The following is a 25752-nucleotide window of genomic DNA, read 5'->3' as shown; positions in this document are numbered from 1 at the left end:
CTTGACCCAAGCTACGCAAATACAGTCTTTGCGCATGCGTTACGACACTGTGGAGAAACTGAGTCGCATGAGCAAACCCAGGTTAATTTCACTTGGTTCGGTTGCAAAGGTACCGTCGGCAACGCAGATGGCGGGAAAGGGGTGTTAAACAATGGTGCACAATAGTAATAAACGTAATTATCTCAGTTGTGACTCCTTCTCTACTACCTCCATGGTTTGTCGAACGCATTCAAATTTAAGCGAAGAAAATCATCGATCAGATTTTGACGTGTGCACGTGTTCTGAGGTTGACCTAGTTTGTAAGTGTGCGAACTTGTGAAAATAGATACAGTGTTTCACATTCGTTGCACGCAAAGAGGTCAATAATCGTAAACAATTGTGGATCATACCATTTCTACTAGGGAATACTACTACTGTTACGTTTGTGAATGCAACAAATTTACGCGAAGAAAATCATCAGATTTTTGTATCAAAGCGAAAAAAACTTGAAAAGTAATGATGTACATTAAATAAAAAAATAATGAAACAGAGTTATTTTTTATGATAGTCATTTTATTTATTTCATGATCCCCATTGTGCAGAATGGAAAATTCCTGGCTCCTGCTTCATCTGTCAATCATAGTCGGCATTGTGTGCAAACTCTAACGTTGACTTTGCGTTCTTCTGGATCATTCCACCTGCATTTTAGTAGCGTAAATAGGGGGATACGGACATATATCGCCGAAGTAATTATCTTAGAAGTGTAACTTATTTTATTTTGTACGCTATATAAAACTTTTTGACCTTTGCGTAGGTAATTTTTTTCAAGGGGAGTCAAGTTGAAATGCCGTAGACAAAGGTTGAGATGAAATTTAAAATTCTTAATAACGGCCCACCCCCCAAATAACCGCCCATGGGCGGTTTTTCGAGTGGGCGTACTCTCAGAAAAATCCGGTACGTGTTAGACTTCGATAATTTCTACATGCCCTTAGACAGGGGAAGGAGCTCAAGGGTAACTGCAGAAAAAAATTGAGGTCACCGGCTTTGTTTGCCCCTGGGAGTGCATCATTTTATTGCCGTTTCATGTTTATTTTTTCGGAAATAAACTCCTTCAGTATTAGGCACGTCCGCTAGGCACAAACATCACCTCACTCGTCTGTTAGTCAGAGACCCTGAGGGTCGTGCTAGGGGTGCAGCAGCACCGGCAAACCTGTCCTGTTTCCCCAGGGTAGGGTCAATTGAATACGTACCTTCAACGACTAGGCAGTGTAGCACAAAAACTACGTTTTTGCCGTTGTATTAACGACATGGCTGAGCCATTGAAGCACAGCTCCACGTAGTTTAGCCAGCTCAGTTGGGAGTTGGTTTACGAGTGTTACCGTTCATTACTGACTTAATCGAGTGGTCCTCAGTCAGGTACGGTTTGTACCGACATGGCTTGGGCTGCAGCTAACCAGTGATAACCAGTCACTACACCCAAGTCGTCAGTCTCACTTTTGCGATGCATGGGTACAACGCAATATGCTTCCATTGTTCTAGCCATCGACGTGTCCACATGCCTGGCAGCCATATTGTACTGCTAGCTGGTTTGCATAACAAAAGCAGTCCCTGCTAAATGCAGGCGGTATCCCCGTAGCATATTGACCTTATGTCACCTTTTGAATTCTCTGTACGCAAACAGCGTACGTAGTTACCAATGCGTCGGCAAGAGGATACGTTTGCCTGCAAACCAGAGCCAATACTTCGGACGATGGAATAAATAAAAAATCCAAAGCTACGTCCATTGAATGGCACGGCCAAGGCGGTGAAGGACGTTGCCTGGCTTGAACTTGCAGAGCTGAAGCCCAGCTTAGTACGTCGGACACCAGTTTGTAATGGTATTTCCGAGTCGTTCATATCCGTTCCATCGGAGGAACAAGTCGAGCCGTCCCGTCAAAAATACGTTCTCATTTTCAGTCACGCACAACTGAATAAGTGACTTTCGTCTCGCACCATCGGCATATCTGCCAAGTCGTTTGCAAGAGGTAGCCTTCTAGATTAGCATTGCCGAGTTGGTCAAGTTCGGCAGCAATCTCTATAGTGCCAGGCAGCCAAGTACGTCCAACTCCGCCAGAAAACGTCACCATGCTATCCTGCCAAGTCCGCTAAAAAGCGGTAAAAAAACCCAGCCCCCCTCGGGTGTGGGGGACTGGCGGACAGGTTTCTGCACCTTTCCCTGTCTATCGACTCCCTGCGAACCCATTTCGAGGGGAAAAGGCGTTCCTTGTCAGAAAACGTCTCCTCGGATGACCCCTAAACGCACAGGGGATAGCAAAACGTAGTGCCGTTGACTTGGCAGGAAAGGGGGTACCCAAAAAGGGCCAGATTTCCACCGGGTTGGGAGAATAATGGTCACCAGTGCTTAGATTCTGGCTACACCGAATTTCAAGCGGATTTTCACCGACTTGGCAGGAAAAGGGGTATAGGGCATTTGATTGAAATTTTCATAATTGATGTATGGAAATCATGTTTTTCATTGTACAGCTGGTACACCATCCAAGGCCACCCCCTCTGGGAGCAGAGTGGCCAACTCTTCATTGACAAGTAAAGTGTTAAGCCCAGCTATTGCAAGGCTACAGCAGTCACCGCTGGCAACCAAGACCGCCACCCCAAAGAACCACACAACCAGGTTACGTCGATCCCTCTGCCAGAAGAATACGCCAGGTGTTGAAAAAACTGACAAGGGAGATGTAAGTACAGAATTCTGATAAGTGGACTTTGCTGACAAGTGTAAATTGTATCATAAGTCCATTTAAAGAAAATTCTTTGTTTGCCGTCCTTGGAATTTTGAAAAACTTAGCAGCCAGCCAGGGAAAAAGCAAACACAGACAAAAAACAGAAGTGTATTGACATAAGGTAAATTTTTATTTGGTTTCTTTTGGAAAAATATTTTCATTTGTAATAGTGTTAACATTGTGTTTGTTTTCTTAATTTTCTCTGAAAACCTACCAGCACGCCGACAGCAAACAAAAAATGTTATTTAAAGTGCCTAATATGTGTACTTCTGTAATTGAAATTCAATGTAGATGTTGTCACATTGGCAGTGATGTAATGAATCTCTTTGTCTTCAAAACCATTCCAGAATATCCAGAGTACATTTGATTTTTCCAAGTATCTGATGCCGACCCAACCAGTGGACAGCCCAGCACCATTGATTGACTCCCCGGACACGTCCAATGTCAACGTGGTGGACTTGAACATGCAGGCCGAGGAGTTTATGAAGACGGAGCCGTCACGGCAGCTGCAGGATTTGACGATGAGAAGTCCACTGAAAACCAGACAGGCTGCCCAGTACAGTGAGTTTGGGCCTTATACCTTGACATTAGTCAGTATTCATACTTTGTACATCTGGCAGTTGTGATAGTATGCAAACTTTCAAAATGACCAAAGTTTATATCTTCTAACAAATGTCCCGGGGTATGTGTGTTACATGCCATATATTGCCTGTATAATTCTGGATGATCAAAATCTACTTGGAGATAATTTTTAGCTCATATTTTTAAACTTTTTCTCAAGCCAAGAAAGTGGATGACTGTGTCCTTACTTCTAAAATTCTTGAAAAGTTAAACCATGGCTTAGTACTGTGTTGTGTGCGTAGTCACAGTTTTTTACTAAGATTTTGGAACACTGGTGAATGATTTGGGAACACTGGTACCATTTCTACTGTCCCCTAATCTGACTGCATTGATATACCAAGGGGGAATCTCAGTAAAATAACTGGAGAACCCAACTAACATAGCCTCTTACCTCCTTCAACAAAACCACTGATAGTGAGAGTGTTGATGGTCATACATATTTTTACCGAGGAAAAGAAATCCGCAAAAAAAAGAAAAGAGCACTTTTCATACCAAAAAAAAATTTAGATACAAGGACCAAGCGGTTTGTCTCTTGATTTGTGTGGCAGTGTATGGGTAGGGTCACAGTCAGTGCAAAACATCTGTCATGTAATTACTAAGCTTGATTTTCTTCACTTTCTCTGTGTTTCAGGCAACAGTCCCGTTTCTGCCAAATCTCTGTCCAACAACTTCTCCAAGATAAGCTTGATGTCCAACACTCCTGGACAGGTGAGACTGTCTTGCTTTGATCAGAATTCCAGGGTCTGTATGCTACTGAAAAGTCTAAGCCTCCTGGGAAGTCTTTAAAAGTCACTGAAAATGAAATCAAGTCATGGAGAGTCTTGGAAAATGGATTAGCCACCAATGATCTTCAAAATCACAATATGATATGGATGTAGATTTAACATGTCATAAAAATGAAACTTGGAAAATCGTTTCTTGGACTTGGAAAGGTCCTTGAAAATTGCAGAAACAATTCTTGAAAGTCCTTGAATTTGAAGTGACTTGAGTGTATGGACCCTTGTCATTCTCAACAATATTTATGCAACAGGTGAACCTTGCCTGGTTTCAGTTTGCATGGTGTTGTCTTTTGAGGTTTGCACTGAAGTGTGCACAATTATTGCTGCAGTAGTAACTAGAAAGTGATGAAATCAGAAATACAACCCTTTCAGAATTAGAGCGCGAAGCCACTGCCGTGAACTGCAATAAAACTGCTCACACTAATTAGTTTCAGCTGTAGCCAGCTGGCAAAGTCGACAACATTGTATATCCCATGCAGACAGTTTGTCTGGGGAAGTTGAAATAAAAAAGATTTGTACATGGACCAGTGCATGGTAATGTTACATTGTATCTTAATCTTGAACACAGGGTGCCAATCGTAAACTCTCATTTACAACTCGAGCCTCAGACAGAGCTAGTTTTGCCTTGTACACGCAGACTTTTTGGTCTTTATCAAGTAGCCTTGTTCAACACCAAAGTTGCCACGGCTACAGCTGAAACTAATTAGGGTAAGCAATTTTATTGCAGTTCACTGCAGTGGCTTCGCGCTCTAATTCTGAAAAGGGTTGTAAGTGTACTTTACAATGTTACAATGTTACCGGAATTGATTCAACTTGACATTGTGAGGTTGTTGTACTGATTGAGGGTCAAATGTAACATTGTCTTGTTGCATACACACAATGTTAGATAGCTAATGTATCGATGGAAAACTTTTGCAGTAAAACGTATATACTGCATACATGGTAAAATGTTACAATAAGTTGGTATAGTGTTTCAATATTGTGTATAGGTGTAGCCAGCCAGTATAGCATTTCAAGAGTGTGGGTGGACTTGATTGGGACGCCCCGGTTCATGTGACCGGAGTATGACCGGTTCTTGCCGTCACATGGTCGGGGTCGTCCGGTGGATTCTCCAATCAAGTGGCCGCCATATTGTATTCGTCGTCTGCCCCGACCAAAATCGATCGGGCTATTCGGGGATCCCCGAATAGATGCGCGCGCGCAGAATCCCCGACCCAATCAAGTACGAACCTTACTTGGCCGGGGTGCACCGGTCTACACCGGTCGTCCCAATCAAGTCCACCCTGTAATCCAGGGCAGTGTTTGTCAGTGTTACAATAATTAAAATAGATGGAGTAGAGGTGTTTTACATTATGCAGAGTGGTTTTCTATCATCAAAGGGGATGAAGAACTATTTTGTTTCAAAGAAACAAAATCCAGCACATGAGGTAGAGATACTGTTGAATGTGACACAAATTGGACATAGTTATTCATAGCTCTTTGGTTCGACTGAAGATTGCCAAGTTGTGACAACGTTGCAACAAAATTTGTTTGGCTGAATAAAACAGGCTTTGCAAAAATTTCTATCAATGTATATAATGTACAGTTCTTTGTTACCGTTCTTGTTTTCTCAGGAAAAAATTGACACTGAAAATTATCTGTTCACACCGTTTGAGAAGTCCAGTATCCATAGCAACACAATGAATGATTCTGTCAACCTGATGTCTTTTGATTCACCATCAGGTGAGTACAGTGAAAGCTGTCTTTACTGACACCACAATAGTCAGGACATCTCTCAGTCAGTGATAGATTTGAACAGCATTTTACTTGTCTATTAACCCTACCAGATAGTATCATTTTCCAAGTTCCTAAAAAGCATTATTGAGTCAAATCTGTACGTAGTTTCACCTACATGTACTTGGCTTGGTATGATGTAGCAGATTTGGTCAGTAAAACTCAAATTTATATTATCTTGGTGTTCAGGGGCCTTTAAGTATACAAGTTTTTGGTAAAATGGTATATATATATGAGACGTTCATGAAAACACATGACTGTCTGATTCATGGCACATCTACAGTGGGTTCCATGAGCACAAAGTACAAGCATTCGTATCATATCTTCTTAGACTCCAGAGCAGAACAAAACTGCAATGTGCGATTGCTTTGTCATTTGATTGACACCTGTCAGTACATCCTTTGATTGACAGCTGTCAATATTTGATTCAAAACGCTAGTTACTGAGCAGTCCTGTAGATGCTTGTCATATTTGATAATCATCATTTAATCACAGAGTCATTTGGTGTGTTAATGATTATCTTGTCAGTTGATTACACACAACATCAGATTGTTATCTGATACAGGTCTATTTAAGTGTGATTGTCAGTCCCCACTGTCAGAATAATTGAAAGTAATAACAGAAATGCATCACTGAAGTTCATCTGAGATGATGACATAGATAGTGGTCTACCACAGACATTTGTCAATGTCATTCAATATTCACGGATTTATACAGATGTGAAATTGATACTGCTAGCCAATCAACCAGCAAAGCTCTTTGAACGGACTTTTCTGACACTCTTAGATATGTGTACAGCCACCTCTTTCAATTCTGTAACCACATACACATTTGTCAATTTCAAACCAATTTTTATGGCTCAGAATTTCCAGTCAGTTGATAAAGAATAACTTGTTATCCAACTGTAACAGTGAGATGTTTACACAATTTTTTTTCACTCTGTTAATATTGTATTGTCTTGATAAATCTGAGTGGCTGTCATCATTTAGACTTAGTCTCTGAAAAGGAATTCATAAGACATAATAAAATCAGTATTGATGATAATGCATGACATTTCTTCTTTCACAAAGTTTTAGAATACACTAGTTTCTGAGTTGATGATATGTCTCTGTGAAATTTTGTTAAGACTAGTGCCGTGTAAAGAATGGAACAGTGTACTATATCATAGCCATAAGGGGCGGTGATCATTGCTTTAATCAAATGCAAATGGTTTCGTGCCTAGCCTCTAGGGTAGCCAGTTTTGGGGCTATATTATTTTTATAACATGCCTCTTCCACATAATTTTCATACCAAATTTTTGGTTTGATTTGACAAATGACGATTAGTACTTTACTTTAAATTTTCCACAGTACCAGAATTTTCCATCGCCATCCAGTGGTCAATTTAAAATCAAAACCAGGAATCAGAAATATCTCAATATTCAATACCCGGTTTTTATCCCCATGCACTTTCAGGACAACCGAAGCAAATCGGGACAATCTCCACCAGTTCCTTGATGAATGGATTATTTTCACCACTGCAAACTGGCCCAGTGAGACGTTCCACCAGACGAAGCACTGCCAATCCAAACCCCAATCCTGCACTCTTTTCTCCGTTGTAAATTTTATACCATACGCCATTCATCCATGTTGAGACAATTTATCTTTACCGTGTTTAATATTTTCAAACCTTGACTGCCATTCCTTTATTGTTTTACTGTTTGTATACCTTGTATTTTTAATTCAGAAAGACTGAAACTTAGAGCTCAAAATGTATTTATCAATTTGCAAAAACAAAAACTGAAGCATGGAACAGTTTCAATCCAAAACTGAGCGGCGTTTTGGATACTGCATCTGAATTGAAGAAAAGTGAAGAATATCTGTATTTGAACAAGATGTTCACTTTTATCTCATTTTAGAGTTGACAACATTCATAATATTCACTTTGCTATTCAGATTGTATGCTGAATTCATCAATTTCTTGAAGCTCAACTTTAGTCTGCATGTCATGAAAATACAGTTTCATTACCAAAAATTCCCTCTAAATACACCTCTACAATCAAAAACTTGATAGTTTTTATCCTTGTGGAAAAAATCTTAGTAATGTTAGATGATATAAATAACCTATAAATATATATAATCATGGAAGAAAGTCTTATTTATTGTAAATTTCATATTTTTAGATACAGGGTTTTTTTTTTGAAGTTCACTTTACAGTGTTAGGGACCTGTGTGCATTCTAACACTTTCAACAATGATTGCTGATTGGATGAGTGTTTATGTAACCTTTGACCTCTACCAGAAATCACTAATGCGTCAGCCTAATGCTTGTTAACTTCACTGCCCATGTCTTTTGTTAGTATTCATACATTTTCTTGGAAAGTTGTCCAGATTTTGGACGGAAAGTCGCTATCAAATGAACAGCATTTTTATATCCTTACATTTCACATTCTCCAAGAGTATACTATGTGACGGAGTGAACTGTGAGTGTAGTGAAACCATTCTGGAAGAGATGACACTGCCATATGAATACGTGTTTTGTAAATATAATTTCATCCCATTTACCGTACTTTGAATGTTGAAGTTGAGAGTGCTGTCCTTTGGCATAAATTTCAATCACCCACTTTGGAATGTAAACTTTAAAAACATCAAAACTGAGCAAAAGCAAATATGAGGGGATTCAAACCTTTGAAAATTAATGAAAGACGTTTTTCATTGGTGTCTCTTATTCTGTCCTTCACTCTCTAATGACCCCCTAGGTTACTAATGATCAATACACAACTGTCTGTATCCTTCGAAGGCCAGTTGATGTAACTTACAGATTTTTCACAATTTTTTTGTATGTCAACTATAATTTCTTCTACTCCCACAAGCATGTTGATATACACAGCATACAGCTTGTCAACTCGACGTGTACATCTATAGACTGCATTATAATGTATAGACCGTTAATATTGTTAACAAGTGAATTTCTGGTCCAGGCTAGAATTCAAATGTAAACAGTAACAGTGCATTTTACACAGTCATATAGATAGCTATTTTGATAAGGTAAATAGTTGGTGTTTCAACGTGCTTTGGGAAGTAGAATAAGAACTTGCATTAGGCATACAAAACAAGAATTGAAAGTTACATCTACCGGTCCTTTAAACTTTACTTTTTGCAAAATATTTTTGATTTGCTGCAACTAAAATTCGTTTAGTTTGGTTTGTGTGTTGCATTGCATTTCCTGTATCTATTCTTCTGTACAAATCAATGCTTGATTACAATCCACAGAAACTTTTCACTGCCATTTTGTAGAAATATTTTACAGAGTTCTTTATTCTATCTTCTTTTTTTTCCTTTCAAAAATTTACACAAGTTTTATGATTTTTATTGCATCACTGATCCCAACAGACTCAATATTCAGAAGCTCATCAACTTGAAATTACATGGGAATGTCCGTACGACAAGTAAATGGCAATCTCAGTATGACACCACTTGAGGTGGCCAGTTCAAGTCTGTGTGTCCTTGGTATGACCCCATTGTGTTCAACCATGGTTGGAACTCTACATAAATTGTTCAGATCAGAGTCACTTAAATTTTGTTGTAGTTCTCAGGCCATAACATGGCAGAACTATTGGTAATGCAAACTAAGGGACACCTCCATTCAGTGTGATGTTGTTTGTTTACATGTATAATTAGATTTTTTTTTCAATAAAAGTTCTGATATGTATAACTGTGACATGTACTTTGTGTTTTTTGCTTGGCCACACTTTATTAGCTATACTGATAGGGAAAAATTGACTCAATGACACTGTAGCTCCCATCCTGGACTATTTAGTGTTTGTTCTCTGGTCAGATATTTGAACATGTGTGAAAGGGATAAAGTGCATGAAGTGAAAATACTTAAATGTAATGTACTGGAGACAGTGAAATATGTTTAATGTAATTATTCAGAATATAAAATGGAAAAAATATTTCAGAATATAAAATGGTAAAAATACAGAATTAGATATATCGAATACTGTGATACAACCATTAACTCAACAAGTCATTTACAATGACATAGTCCCCACTTGTAATAGGAGTATTAGTCTTGATGGGGCAGGAAAATGTGGTCATTAAGAAGTATCACTGGAGTGTATATGTTGAGATCTATGGGCACATAGGTCTATGTCGTTGTTCCCAATTTGAAACACATGAGGCATGTCTAAGTTATGGTTCTAAATCGGGAAAAAAGATCAGACCTCTAGCAGTATTGGCCAGCCAAGAAATACATATGCGTATTATAAATGAGGTACAAGATGTGACATCTTAAGGTCTAATATCCTATCAAAATTGGAGGGTCAAGGTCAAAGGTCATCGAGGTCACATGACATTTTGAAAAAAAAAATTATATTGCTAATTAATCCCTATATGCCAAAAAATCAGATCTCTAGCTCTATTCGCTTGCCCAGAATTAGATGTGTACATAATTAATGAGGTAAAGCGTGTGTTGTCATAAGGTCTCCCATCCTACTAAATACAAAGGACATAGCACTTGTGGTTACTTATTTATTGACATAAACATATATTTTAGGTAAAAGGTCATCGAGGTCACATGACATTAGGTCAAAAATTTCTCCTATAGTTATCCCTATATACCAAAAATCTGACATCCAGCTCTATTGGCTCGCTCAGAATGAGATATGCGCACATTATTGAGGTACAGTATGTGGCGTCATAAGGTGTCCAATCATACCAAACATGAAGGGTGTAGCACTTGTGGTTACCGAGTTATGGAAAAATATGTATATTTGAGGTCAAAGGTCACCGAGGTCACGTGACATTTTGTCAAAAAATTGTTTTGCTAAGTTATCCCTATATACCAAAAATCAGACCTCTAGCTCTGTTGGCTCGCTCAAAATTAGATATGTGCATAATTAATGAGGTACAATATGTGGCGTCATAAGGTGTCCCATCATACCATACATGAAGGCTGTAGCACTTGTGGTTACTGAGTTATGGACAAATATGTATATTTGAGGTCAAAGGTCATCGAGCACGTGACATTTTGTCAAAAAATTGTATTGCTAAGTTATCCCTATATACCAAAAATCAGACCTCTAGCTCTATTGGCTCGCTCAAAATTAGATATGCGCATATTTAATGAGGTACAATATGTGGCGTCATAAGGTGTCCCATCATACCATACATGAAGGCTGTAGCACTTGTGGTTACTGAGTTATGGACAAATATGTATATTTGAGGTCAAAGGTCACCGAGGTCACGTGACATTTTGTCAAAAAAATTGTTTTACTAAGTTATCCCTATATACCAAAAATCAGACCTCTAGCTCTATTGGCTCGCTCAAAATTAGATATGCGCATAATTAATGAGGTACAATATGTGGCGTCATAAGGTGTCCCATCATACCATACATGAAGGCTGTAGCACTTGTGGTTACTGAGTTATGGACAAATATGTATATTTGAGATCAAAGGTCATCAAGGTCACATGACATTTTGTCAAAATATCCGAGATATCTGCGTGAACGGATGGACTCACGGATGGACGAACAGACGGACATGACCCAATCTATAAGCTCACTGGACTTCATCCGTGGGGACTAAAAATTGTGTCACTGCATCCTTTTTGCAATATGAATACGATGAGAAACTAAATTTTATTTTTCGTGGCCTTATACATGGGAGTCTATGGAGATCTGCCTTATACATGGGAGTCTATGGACGTGTAAACTAAAAATATGCAAATTTCACCACGATTTGCCCAAATTTGGGAAAGGTCACTCCTATGCACTTCCATACCAAGTTTCAAATCAATCGGACTTGTGGTTTCAGAGCAGGAGATTTTTTGACCAAAAATGGGAGAAAATTACAAAAAAATTCATGAAAAATAGCAAGTCCAAGATACTGACCCAAGATGTGCACAATCATTTCATGTCAGCCCAAAGTACTTACATGCTAATTTTTCATGTAATCTGCTCAGTGGTTATTGAGTTTTTTCAATTTTGACTGTTTTTACATTTTTTCACTTAATTTGCATATTTTTGGCAATGACAACTTCATTTGAACAAAATTTCATCTACAGCCCATCATCCATGTACACACCAAATATCAAGATGAAATGTACAGCGGTTTTGGAGTTTTTGATGTTGACGGACAGACATACAGACATACAGACATACAGACATACAGACATTTCCCTAGCCTATAAGAATAGCTTCCATTGCCATATATACATATGGCTATGGGAGCTAAAAATTGACTCAAAAAATACTATTTTGAAAATGGCGCCATAATTTAATCAAATGTAACTTTACCTTACAGTAATAAGAAACCTACATACTAAGTTTCCACCAAATCTGGCCTTTGGTTACAGAACTCTTGCAATTGGAGGGTTTTGCTTTCTTTTACCGCATTTGCATATTTTTGACACTAACATGTTCATTTAAACAAATTCACATCTCTATCCCTGGATGGCACCTGTACACCAAATCAAAAGATGCTAGGTCTTCAGTGTTTGAGTTTTTGATGTAGACGGACATACAATACAGACATGCAATGAGATGAAAATGAGACTGATTTACTAAAATCTATGGTATTTATACATATACCAAAACTTCCCCAAAATATAAATACATGTATGTCATTTCCTGCATGATTTAACCCTTTGAGCGCCAAAGTCAATTTTTGTTGCTTTTATAAAATGTAACCCAGTCAATTTTTTTCAGATTTTTGCCAAAATTTTGATAAAAAACTCTAGCCAATGAAATGTTATGTCCATTTGTTCCAAAATTATCAAACAACTACAGAAAAATTTCATAAAAATTTGCAAAATGTTGTACTCAACTTTTGGTAGGAAAATATTACAGCACTCAAAGGGTTACACACAACATGCCTATGGTCACCCCTAGCATCCTACATGACAAATTTCAATAGAATCTGACAAGCAGCTTCAGAGAAGATGATTTATGACCGAAAACTTAAAATAATTTCCCCAAATTACAAATATGCATATTTCACTACAACTTGAAAGGAAAAAAATACTAAAATCACCACTAGCAACATGATTACCAAATTTCAAACAATCAGACAAGCGGTTTCAGAGAAGCAATGCAAAAAAGATGATAGACAACCACCTATTCTATAAAAGCTCCATGTCCCTGACAATGGAAGTCTAAAATTTAAAATAAGCAATAAAACTCATTCGATTACATTACCGGTCTTCAAAACTTCATAAAAATTTGCAAATGTGCTTGATTTGATAAAACTTTTGTTCCTTAATTTTGTACAAAATTTAGATTCATGACTATTGTCAATGAGTGTTTCAACTCTCTTTATGATTTTATAAAAATAAGCAATTGTGTTCGAGTGGATAAAAATTAGTTTAATATTTGTTTTGTACTTTTCAATTCTCTTTTTGAGACCATGATGTTTGGCGAGGGTTTCCGATTCATCTCCTACATTACTTCATAGGCAGGGAAGTACATAGCTATGGGTCTATAGCTGTGCTGGTGGTTTTCTGATGAGTTCTCTACCTTTTGCTTGCTGGTTTTTGACTTCCATGACTTTTCACCCCACTACCACAGCTATGGTACTTTCCATAGATGAGGAACCATGCACAGTTTGACAGTTTCACATCTCATTCACAAATAAGCCAACACTAATTGATAGCCTGGTTATTAGCGACTTACAATGACCAAAAATCAGAACAAAGTTCATCTAAATACCAGTTTTTTAAAATTTTTCCTGTTTACCCTGAAAAAACATTGTCCTATCTTATAATACTGCTTTACTGTTTCTTCTTTTGCTACATTGTCCTAGTTTTGCTACAATGTTTCTACTTCTACACTAATGCCTTGTTCACATTGGCAACCCAAATGAATTTGGGCTGATGCAAAATAATCCTCCTTTTGGGAACAGATTTGGTCCGTGTCTGCACTTACCGGTACCTGAATTCGGGCCGACGTAAATTTGCCGTCCTTTGTGACCTCTGACCTGTCAAGGTTCAAGATGGCGGATTTGAATACTGGCACGCTGTTTCTACTGTCCATGATTTTCCGGCGTTTTTTACGCACAAGAAGGGCAAATATGACTACCACTCATCATTTTACGTCTCCTCCGTGCTCCAGCTCCAGTTAGTCCGACCATATTCTACGCGCCAATGCGTTACTTAAAATGAACATGTGAGGGCGTCAACTGGGAACAGGGCTGATGTAACGTGTCCACACAGGTGATTTGCGTCAGACCAAATTTTGCGTCAGCCCTGCGTCGGCCCTGAACCCCTCCCCCTTCTCACCGGGACCAAACTGTGTAGGCCCAAGGCCGACGAAGCGTGTCAATATTGGTTATTTTACGTCGGCACCGGCCAGAACCTGCCCTACACCGACGCAAAGTGGTCAATCTGAACAGGGTATATTTCAAGTTCTGCTACAATTTTTCTCATTGTGTTACACTGTTTCTCATTATGCTACACTGTTCTCTATTGTGCACACGTATCCTGAACTAACTAAGAAATTTGTTGTGGATGAGCAGCAGTTGTGTCATGTTGCTGGGGGCCTATAAGATTAAACACTGCATCTTCCAATGTTGGAGAATAATGGTCAATATCTCCTTGCTGTAAAGTCTCTCTCCCAGCACTTGTCATTTCAAGAGCACTTTGCACTTCTCCGTCTGTAGTTTTACATTTTTTTATTTTGGTTGGTGCATGTCTGTTGCTTGAATATTTCTCTCTCTAGTTAGTTTTATGGAAACACTTCCTTTTTAGTTGTTAGTTGTTGTAACATCCGACTCTCGCTTGTGTGCCTCAACGTGCTTGTACAGGCTTTTTTTCCTAACGAAGGTCTTCCCACAAATAGTGCACGGCAAGGGTGTCCCTGACATGTGTGATCCGGAGTGCCCACAGAGGCCATATGCTGACGAGAAGACCTTGCCACAGATCTTGCACTTGAATGAAGTCTGCGGTACATCGGATGCATCTGGGTGATTCCTTTTCTTGTGTATGCGCAGCTCATGGGGTGAGAGAAATCTCTTGCCGCAGAGTTCACACAAATTTGGTTTCTCTCCAGTATGCGTTCGCTCATGCATCATCCGTGAACTATGTTGAACGAAGGTTTTGTCACAGAATCTGCACTTGTGCGGCTTGATGCCCAGGTGGATGTACAGGTGTACCTGCAGAGAAGACTTGGACGTGCTGAACGTCCCGCAAATTTCACACTGGTAGAAACGCCTATCCATGTGTTCGAATTTATGCTGGTTGAAGCTGAATGGGTGGTTGAAGACCTTTTCACACTTGTTACACTTATAGAAACAGGTATGTTTATGAGTAGACCGTCTGAACATTCTCCCACACTTGTCACATGTGTAGACTTCTTTCCCTGAGTGGGTTTTGTAATGATAATTGAGATACCTCTGTTGGCTGAAGCTTATGGGACACTTGTTGCACTTAAATGGTCTGTCTTTTTCATCTTCCTTGCGGTATGGTTTGAATTTATCAAGTTTGATGGAATGCTTCTCACTGCCACAGTTTGTGTCCTGGTCTGTAAAGACTAAACCTGGTACACTGGCCTCCTCCACTTTTCCTCTCTCATTATTTGTTTCTTCAACATTGGTGTCATTGGCATCGCTGTATGTATTTGCACTGGTTCTTTCATTTTGGCTTTGTTTCTCCTCCTCACCACCTGCAGTCTGCAGCAAAACAAATTCATGTTCTTGTTTCACATGTGCCGTCAAGTGCTCTCTACTTGCAAATGATAAGTCACAAGTATAACAGTTGAATACTTCTTCCTGATGTGTGACATAATGCTTCTGTGGCTCAGTCTCCTTTCCGGTACTCTCCGATTTTTCTGGCTTCTTGATTTCAGCTTCCTTACGCAAGGGAGGTCCTGCGTCTTTTGTGAACTCATTAACTCCCTTTCCATCCACCTGATCAGTTGGTGCCTGTTGGTGATGCGTTTGCTCTTGATGCACAAGGAACTGCATTTTGTCAGAGAAACTTTCTGAGCAAACGTAACATTGCCTCCAGCAGTGGAATTGGCGGTGAGTTTCAAAAGATTGCGTGTCATTGAATTCCAGCTTGCACTCACCACACTGTAGCGTGCTGCTTTCTGCGTGGACCTGGTGAATGTGGCCGATTAAAGCCAGCCTGTCTGAAAACTGCAAATGGCAGTGATCACACTCATGCGCCTTCATGCCTTTGTGGACAACACGTATGTGCTTTACTAAGAAGTGGATTTGACCGTATGTCTTTCCGCACTCATGGCACTTGTGTGCTCCCTGCCGTGGCTCCTTTTGCTTGGGTTTTGCTACCGGGGTGTCCTGAAAAGCTGGTATCTCAGTGTCGCCAGCTACATCCATCCCACGGCAGCCCTTCAGGTGTATCATCAGCAGGGTAATTTTACTAAACCTCTTGCCGCAGACTGTACACTTGTGCCGCCACAGGTGATAGTTGTGAATTTTCCCATGTTGTTTCAGTTTGCGATAGCTGCTGAACCTCTCGGGGCATTTACTGCAGGGCCACTTACCGGTGCTGCCGCCACTGCTCTTCCCTTCAGCTGTCCTGTATCTCTGTGACACAATGTTCTTATGATGGATGTTCCACGCATGATCAACGAGAGCGTCCCTCTTGGAGAAAGCAGCGTTGCAAAATGAACAAATGTGATGCTTAATTTTAAAATGAGATACCATTATATGTAACTTGGCACTTTGTTTTACGCTGTAAGTTTTTTTACACAGTTTGCATCGGAAGAGTGATACTCCTTTCTTGTTGTTTGCCTTGCCAGCAGCGTTTCTTCCCTCTCTTCCAACCATTCCGTCACAAGTCCCTTGTTCAGATTCAATCTCATTTTCAGAGACTACATCGAGTAACTTGATAGCCTGCTTCAATTTCTGGCGCCACACTTTCTTATCTGCTTCACTTTTTCCCAAGGTGACCACTGCTGTGTCGTCTTCGGAACGATTATTCTTTCTTGTTGGTTTTACTCGTATCAGCTTATCAGCCACCGTATCAAAGTAACAAAACGTACCATCTGAAGCGTTCGTCTGGGAGATCATTGTTGATTCCCTATCTATTCCATTGACATTCCCTATGGCATAACTGTGGTGGGAAGCCTCTTCCTCAACATTAATGCTTGGTTCACCATCAGTGGGATCAGCACTCTCCACTTCAACTGCAGCTTTCTCATCACTGCTCTCAACGATGTTAGACTTCAGAGTTTCATCGGTGTTAGCATCCAACAATGCTCCATTTCTGCTGTCATTTCCTATGTCATTCACATTTTCCGCATGTCCTTTCATATGACAATCTAAGTTGAACTGTTTAAAGAATGCTCTCCCACAGATATGGCACTTTAACTTCCATTTTTTGTGATGTACGGAGGCCAGGTGTTTCCTCAACTCTGCAGTAGATGAAAACCTTGCCTTGCATGGCCTGAAAAAGCATTTGTAAAGCCTCCCTCCGTCTCCATGGTCTCCCATCTTTTGCTGTTTGGAAATAAAATGAATCCGTAGCATGTGATTATCAAGACTATTAATACGTTTGCATACCATTCCACATATGCCACACTTGTAATGCATGACGCAATGTTTCTTCTTTTTCACGCCTGAGCGCGCAGAGCTCTGAGTTAGTTTTCTCTCTGGACTTTGTGATTCTCCCCCTGTGTGTTCTGTTTCACAAGCATTGAGGATTTCTGGTACGTTGCTTGGTGAAACTGCCACTGACACAGGTTTGTCCAGAATCTGCTGCTGAGTCCCTGATATACTCTCTGGGCACTCAGTTCTCACTTTACAGGGAGCATTTCCCTTCTCCATCTCTAGGGGAATGTTTGAGGAGACAAATTCTGACATTCCAATTTGACTTTCTGGTTCAGCTTCAACAGCAGGCTCTAGTTTCGTGGGGCTCTCGTCATTCTCAGCTTCACTTGTGTCAACGTCAGCTGCATCGTACTCATCTTCTGACTCCCCATCAGTAGGGTCACTCTTTTCATAAGTTCTCACACATGCCTGCTGATCAGCTACTGTATCACAGTCAGCAAACATACCATCGGAAGTGTCAATCACAGAGACCTCTGTTGTTTCCATTTCTGTTTCATCAACATTCCCCGTTGCATTTCTCTTTCGAGAAGGCTCTTCATAAATACTCATGCCTTGGTCACTTTCAGTCAAATCAGAACTAGTGATGACGGCCGCAGTTTCTTCATTGATCTCACTGCTCAGAGTTTGGTTTGCATTCGCATCTGACAACTTTTCATTGCTGCTGTCATTCAACACATCACTTGCATTTTGTGTATGCCCTTTCATATGACAATCCAGGTGAAACTGTTTCCAGAAGCCTTTACTGCAGATTTTGCACTTGAACTTCCATTTTCCATGATGAGCAGAGGCATGATGTTGCTTCAACTCCGTGACAGAAGCAAACCTCATCCGGCAATATCTGAGAGTACATTTGTAGACCAGATCTTTACTCTCTCCATCTTCAGGCTTCCGCTGTTTGGCAATGTCGTGAATACGTTGCATGTGTCCATCTAGCTCGTCAACACGTGAGTACTCAATTCCACATACAGGACACATGCGTGGATAGTGACGGTTTTTCCTTCTCTTGATGGGTGGATTTCTTGTTGTGCATGCAGAGGTATCTCCCCGTGGAACCCTTGTTTTTTTCTCTGAAGGTTTGGATTGATCATCGGTGAATTGGGAGATGATTTCAAGCAATCTGTCTGTTGCACTTGATGCTGTTGTGGTTTTGACTAGATTCTGCGCCGGAATTTCTGATATACTCTCTGGGTACACTGACTCAATGCGGTCTTCAGAGCTTCCACCCGTTGTCTCATACGCACTTTTTTCAGAAGCCAAATTGACATTGTTTTCACCAGCAGGCTGAACAGAGACCAATTTCTGACGAAACTTGGTTTTCTGTCCCATCTGAGAGCTGGGGTTTCCCTGATCGTCATCACACGTCATCTCAAACTGAAAGATAATAATACAGAATCCATAAACATTTTGAAAGCATAGACCAATGTAGCTGTCTACATACTCCAGGCAGCATGTTGAATTACTCTGGATTTGCAAATCCACACTGGCTGTACCCATTGTGTGCATTATCTATCTGTCAATAATAACAGATCTATCATTGAATATAAACACTCATCAAAATCATATGCATTTGGCTGACATATAAATCCATAAGTATGAACACAGGAAACTCTGGTTCCTTGTCTGTTTGTTTGTTTAAGTGTTTATTTGTTACCTATGATTATTTCCATATACAATAAAGAACCAATAAAGTTGTATTTGTGTTCACGTTTGTCAATGAAGAATGGTGTTTGTCACTTTTTCACAATGAACTATTTACCAGAATATCAGTGCTTTCTCCAAAATGTGAGACAAATCCCCAACAATCTTATCAAAATACCCCTCAAAATAATCACAAAGACTGCAATTTGTCCTACAATGAGGTTTAAGATTATGATTTACACAGAGTACATATAGTAGCATTCCATTTCATGATTTAACTCTCTTTTGCTCTGAGGAAGTGAGTAGGCTAAGTAGAGCATTGCTCTCTTTAGCCCACTCACTTAGCAATTTTTGTAGTAGAGTCAGGCCTGTGTTGGCACCAGATTGCCTCATCAGAGAATTTACCCACCAGATTACAATTTCAATGGAAAACAAAAGGCTAGATCACACCTACATACATAATCCTCTTACAGACCAGAACAAAAGGCGATCCCAGGGATCACGAACAGTGCCTTTAAGTTGAAAGATTATCAACTAGGGTTTGCCTGAAATCACGAAACTGCTTTTGAAATGAAATGAATTTAGTATGAATGATTTGTGTACGCTTTTAATTTATGCAAAATTTACTGGATGGCAAAATAATAATCAATGTTATAGCCTTAATTTGCTCATACCTTAAAAATCTCAATTTGCGTCACTTACATTTGCATAATTATAGTCCTCTGAATCAGAACTAGATCTCCCCCATCCACCCATCCATCCACCTCTCCCCACAAAAAAATTCAAGTGAGGGGTGACATTGCCCCTTGTGAGAAAACCTGGAGAAAACACTGTTGCATTACTACTTGGCCAAAGGGCAATTCAGGCAGCTCTTGAATATTTTCGAGTTTTTATTTCTGTTTGTAAAATTCTGTATCTCATTCTACTTCCAAAACAAGTTAAACTTAAATGTACTGGACTTTCAGCTTGTAAAGACAGCCTTGTATGTGTGTTATGTTCAGTGTTACTTTGATTCAATTTGCCAAGTATTACAACTTTAAAACAAAGTCAGTTCTTCAATTATTCTTATGTTTAAATTTTCAAATGATGCTGTCTTGGCCAGGCGTAAATAGCTTTCATGTTTCTAGTAAACATTTGATTTCGAGAAAAAAAACAAGGATAAGTTCTCATGTTGAACACCTGTGGTGAAATTTAGCTGGCTGACTGCCCCTGTATCACTGTCAGTTAGTGTTACCAGAATAAAAATGGCCGAAAGAATGCCAAAGTTTCATGAATTTGCTTTTTAAACCATCTCAAATCAAGTGTGAAAATGATTATTTTTCGAATATTGATCATGGAAGTTTGGACTTAAATTTGTCAGGAATTGTTTTGAAATGTCATTAAATGACATTATAAGTGAAACTGACACTATCATAAAATAAAAACTCAGCAAGCCAAAACAGGGTTTAAATAATACACACCAGAATTTCTCCTGTCGCCATCTTACTGTAGTCACGCCCGGTACCTGTCCAATGATCTACATCCAGAAATTCACGTTTTATCTCCTTCACTCTCGCTTGCATCGACAACTCTGAAATTGTATTTAGAAGGGGTCTCCTGCGTTCTTCATTGTGGCAAACCCATTTCTCAGTAGCGTTTGCCAGTTCGTTTGGTATTGCCGCCAACAACTTTTCATCGCACATGTATTTGATAAATTCTTCAATTTCGAGTTCAAGAAATGCCTGCTCGCTGCTGATGGAGATTAAATTCTCTAACATGAAGTCCTTCAGTGTCTTTGAGAATTGCTCACATTTCACAGTGGAGGCGATCTTCGTGATGCGCAGAAAATTTGAGACAGTAAGATTTTGAGCAAGGAATGCAATGCACGCATCTTGTAAAGCCTGCATGTGGAGCAACTTTGAAGCAGACATTAGGCCTTGAGCATTCTCCAGTGAGATAAGATCTTTGCTGTCACTGCAATATGCAAATCTGAGAACCACTTCAAACGTCTCAACAGATATGTTCTGAAGAACTACCGTCGATATTTTCTCCCGCTGAAAAGATAGCAACTGATCTTTAAGGATTTTGCTGTACGCTGACATGACAACCTTGTGTACCGAGAACTTCGCTGGGCCCACAAAGATGTTCAAATCACAGAGTTCGGCTCTTGACCTCATTTTGTCCAGCTCTCTCACAACTTGTAAGGCCCGCTCCGCCATTTTGGTGTCGCTGAGCAGTTGTGCTGCGCTGAGTTGGTCTGGGTTGAGTTGTATAGCTCCCGATATGGAATCCAGGTTTCTTATGAAACGTGCAATACTAAAGTAGCTCACCTAAGGTGCCACGGACACGGTCGCTCAACAAACCCGTGCCGTGCTTCGCACGGTCCGCGATTCAGCTCGCACAGATGACACCGCACCTCATAACCTGATGACCGATGACCTTCCTCGCATCATAAGTAAAACGAGCGTAAAGTTGGCGTCATCCTCATCTTCAGCGGAACTTCCAGCTGACGCTGACATGACGCTACTGAGCGAAGATTGCCGAAGTTACACTACCTGATGACGGATAATTTGATAAAATTCGCCCACAACTTAAAATATAACAATATCAATGTCATCGCCTAGGATATCGTTAATTATTTGGGTGCCGATTTGGATCAAACACTATCAGGAGAGAGTATGGCCACACAAAAATTGAAATAATTCAGAAGGCAACGGGCGGGAACACACGTAAACTTCTTGCCAACAGTCTCATTTAATTGTCTTTTTGATTATGCCTGTGCCTACTGGTATCAAGGTTTGAAGGTTGTCAGTAAACATAGACTACAAACAACACAAAATAAAATAATAAGGTTGTTCTAGATATTATGGGCCAGCTCACTTTGAAAACATGAAAACTTGGGTGGTTTTGTGAAGAGCAAAGAGTGTAGTATCTGAAACTGAATCTAATGCATAAAATAATAAGGGGTTAAGCTCTATCCTACCCAGCATCAAATTTTACAGACAAAATGTACACAATCATAAGGGAACTGGTCAGTTTCTTCGGCCTGGGGGGGGGGGGCGGTGGATTATTTTTTGCCGACGTCAAAAAGTGGCTGACCCCCCTATTCCAAATTTTGAAAACAGGGTGACCCCCCCCTATTCCAAATTTCTAAAACAGGGTGACCCCCCCCCCTGGCGCGACAAAGGTAAAACAAAAGATGGACATAAATTATATATATATATATATATATATATATATATATATATATATATATATATATATATATATATATATATATATATACTATATATAGGCACTATGCTTCGCTCATGGTATGTATTGCCGTTGGAGCACTCTGGTGAGTCCATATTTTCAATTCTCAACAATGTGTAACCGTACTCTCTGTGCCCAAGTTCAGAGGTTGCCATAAAGCCATTATGGTGATAACCGGGAGGGCACATTGTATACATTTTGTGTATTTCGCTCACTGCTTTAATAGTAGTTAGAGCACTCTGAGATTGTTGGGCAGCCTCTTGCGTAATATAAGGGGCGTTCACTGTTGGCACTATGCTTCGCTCATGGTATGTATTGCCGTTGGAGCACTCTGGTGAGTCCATATTTTCAATTCTCAACAATGTGTAACCGTACTCTCTGTGCCCAAGTTCAGAGGTTGCCATAAAGCCATTATGGTGATAACCGGGAGGGCACATTGTATACATTTTGTGTATATATATATATATATATATATATATATATATATATATATATATATATATATATATATATATATATATATATTATATTTTACATTTTACATATATTATTTTAAATAGTCATTCTATGTTTTAGTGAAATTGTTGACATGTCAGTTGTAAGATAGGAATTTCAAAGTGTCAATCTTAAAGTTTAAATACAGTACATTTTGAATGAGCTGTATTTTGAATGAGCTGTGAATGTATTTCACACTTTCTCTGCTTAACCACTGGATGTCCTGAACTGTTGTACAGAAATGGATGTCAATCATTAATATCAAAGAGGAAAAAGCAGTGAATCAAAAACTTTGATGGGTGTTAAGACTTGCCAACCATCCAATTAAATCTACTGAGGAGCCATAGAGAGCTTTTTTAGCCAAATCTGATGTGTACAGTGTCTGAGAGGACCTTTTCTTGTGTAACATTGAAACCATAAAAGCACAGCTAATAATGACAAAAACTGCCTTTTTTAACTGTTATTTTGTTCACAAAAAAGCATCTTTCTACAGAAAACCTATGAAACAAAGGAAAATAATTGCATCAATGAGAAGGAAAGATATCTTGTCATTTTTCTATCTCTAAAATAAGTCACTGTATCAAATATATATTGTGAAATATTTGTGCATGTTGCTTTCTCATACTGAATTCTCACAGAGAGAACAGAAAAGTATCAGGAATTTGTCATCCTTTTCATATGAAATGCAGATTTCATAATGGTACACTTTCACTTAGCAAACATCAAGATATCTCTGAAAGTATGGCGCCCGAAGGGCGCGCCAAAAAATATGAAACATCCTGATATCTCTGATATATATGCCTTGTATATTAAAGTCATGCACCTGAAGGGCATGCTGAAAGATGTATGATATATTAAAGTAATGAGCTTGAAGAGCACGCTGAAAAATATTGAACATACAGATATCTCTGATGTATGTATGCTTGATATGTTAAAGTTGGGCGTGCTGAAAAATATGACTGATCATTAAAGTTACGCGCCCGAAGGGCGCGCCGAAAAATACAACTGAATGATGAATTTTGTGGCTGACACTAGTATTTTAGGCAATGATGAGCCTGTGTCAAAATTCAAAAACACACTGACCCCCCCCTATTGGGCATTTCAAAAACATGGTGACCCCCCCTATCACCAAAGTCAAAAACAGGGTGACCCCCCCATGAATCCACCGCCCCCCCCCCAGGCTGAAGAAACTGACCAGTCCCTAATACACGTTCTGGCAATAACTCAGTTTTTATCCAAGGAGGAGCTAAATTATTTCAAACAAGTTTTTTTTGTACTCAGCTTCGCAGTTATGGAATTGTCTTCCACGTAGTATAAGGAATATTGATTCCAATAACAATTTTTAAAAAAAAAGCTAAATCGGCATTTGCAAGATTCTTATGTCGTATCAGGAGAGATTTAATTTAATCTTCGTTGTGATTTTTCAGAGGGTTTTAGTCTGTTTAATTTATCTTTTGGAAGTGCTTGTTTTACTCTCTGTTGTCGGATTTCTCACTTTGTATTTTTTTTTCATTCTTTTCAGTCTTTTGTCAATATGGACCACAGTGGAAATAAGTCTTTAGACTTTTCTGAGTAATCCATGCACAATTTTGTATCACTTTGTGCAAAATGAATAAATAAAAACACTCCAAATTTATTTAAAATTATCTCATAAGGGAGCGTTCAGTTATTATGGCCGGGGGTGGGCCGGCAAATTCTTCCTGCGCGTCAGTCAAAATAGGTGAACCTCACTAGACCCCTTGCACCAAAAATTTTACAAAAAATTGATGAGTTGACATCATAAAGTGGCTGACGCTCCCCCGTGGAAACCCCATCGCAAAAGGTGATCCTCCCCTGTGCTAACACGCAAATTTTCGAAAATAGGATGACCCCATATTTTAATTATTATGTATCTATGCATGTAACTGAGTACGTATCTGTGTATCTATGTATGCATCTATGTTAACACACACATACACATAGACAAATGCTTATTACGAAAGTAGTTGATCTAAATGAAATACATAATTACCATTCGTAGATAATGAGGTATTTCACTGAAGTTTTAGCAAAATCTGACGTGCACAGTTGACTTTTCTTTTAACGTTGAGACCATATTAAGAAACACAGCTATGATAAGAGACGTCACCGTGGCACTCTAACTCTGAAACCTTACACAGGGAAAAACACTGTTCCCCTTCCAGGAGCATCAATGAGAATGAAACATATATCTTGCCATCTTTTCCTATGTAGTATTTATGATTGTATCAATGTATTGTGAAATCTTAGAGTATGTTGTTTTCTCACACAGAGTTGTCATGGAGAAAAAATCAAGGATCAGGGTTTTTTATACCTTGTACGTAAATTGCAAATTTCATCAAGATTTGTACTATTCGCTAGACAGTCTTTGTAAACATCTTATATGTTAAGGACGAAATCGCAGTAAATTAAAAAAAACTAGTTCCATGTGAGCGCAGATATTCGACGCTACATTTTCACGACAAGGGTAGGAAATTATTTGGTGCTTTATAAAGATGTTGTCAGAGGTTTGTGGAGCCGTAAATCCTTATACAAGTTCAAATTGATTCAAGATTCTTTTAAGGAGAAACGTTCACTCCTTTTAGTCTACTGTGAATGCATGTGCAAGCGGTTTTGGATGCAACAGTACGAGTCTGTCGGACCCCCTATAGCATAACCGGCTGGTCTAGGAGGTCAGCTTCGACCATCTGAAGAGCGCCCGAAACGGCGATTTTGAGAGAGTCGCCAAATCAGACCTGCCAAAAAGATTGTGTTTTTGACAAGAGCTAACATTTCTACACGCTTGACAAAATTGACAATATTAGAGGGTTGTAATATTTAATCAAATAAAAGTTCAAATCGCTGAAATTTTGGTTGTACTTATAGCAAAATTGATAATATTCCTTTCGTTT

The 25752-nt window shown here is 39.3% G+C and overlaps 2 protein-coding genes across 2 annotated transcripts in view; one reads left to right on the top strand and one right to left on the bottom strand.

The window, feature by feature from the left end:
• The window catches only part of LOC139133026 (disks large-associated protein 5-like), a 29413-nt gene extending 20884 nt beyond the window's left edge, over positions 1-8529 (top strand). The window contains exons 15-19 of the mRNA XM_070699413.1: positions 2503-2708; positions 3101-3314; positions 4006-4082; positions 5767-5875; positions 7381-8529. Of these exons, the coding sequence (XP_070555514.1) occupies positions 2503-2708; positions 3101-3314; positions 4006-4082; positions 5767-5875; positions 7381-7526 (752 nt within the window). The 3' untranslated portion in view covers positions 7527-8529. The remainder of the gene's footprint in view (positions 1-2502; positions 2709-3100; positions 3315-4005; positions 4083-5766; positions 5876-7380) is intronic.
• Positions 8530-14507: 5978 nt separating this feature from the next.
• Positions 14508-21536, bottom strand: LOC139133025 (zinc finger protein 729-like). Its single transcript, XM_070699412.1, has 2 exons — positions 20575-21536; positions 14508-18847 (listed from the first exon to the last, which is right to left on the bottom strand). The coding sequence occupies exons 1-2, from the start codon at positions 21310-21312 to the stop codon at positions 14648-14650; spliced, it is 4938 nt and encodes a 1645-aa protein (XP_070555513.1). The 5' UTR covers positions 21313-21536; the 3' UTR covers positions 14508-14647.
• Positions 21537-25752: the final 4216 nt, after the last annotated feature.

This window comes from Ptychodera flava, chromosome 5, assembly GCF_041260155.1.
Source record: "Ptychodera flava strain L36383 chromosome 5, AS_Pfla_20210202, whole genome shotgun sequence".
In the NCBI taxonomy this organism is placed as follows: Eukaryota; Metazoa; Hemichordata; class Enteropneusta; family Ptychoderidae; genus Ptychodera; species Ptychodera flava.
Note: the sequence above shows the minus strand (reverse complement) of the source record. Positions and strands in the feature narration are given on the sequence as shown.

Bases quoted from the DNA above. Each gene is read 5' to 3' on its own strand.
- LOC139133025 (XM_070699412.1), bottom strand. From the start codon at position 21,312: ATGGCGGAGCGGGCCTTACAAGTTGTGAGAGAGCTGGACAAAATGAGG. The intron at 18,848-20,574 runs GTGTGTATTATT...ATTATCTTTCAG, and splicing joins TGGCGACAGGAGAAATTCTG to TTTGAGATGACGTGTGATGA.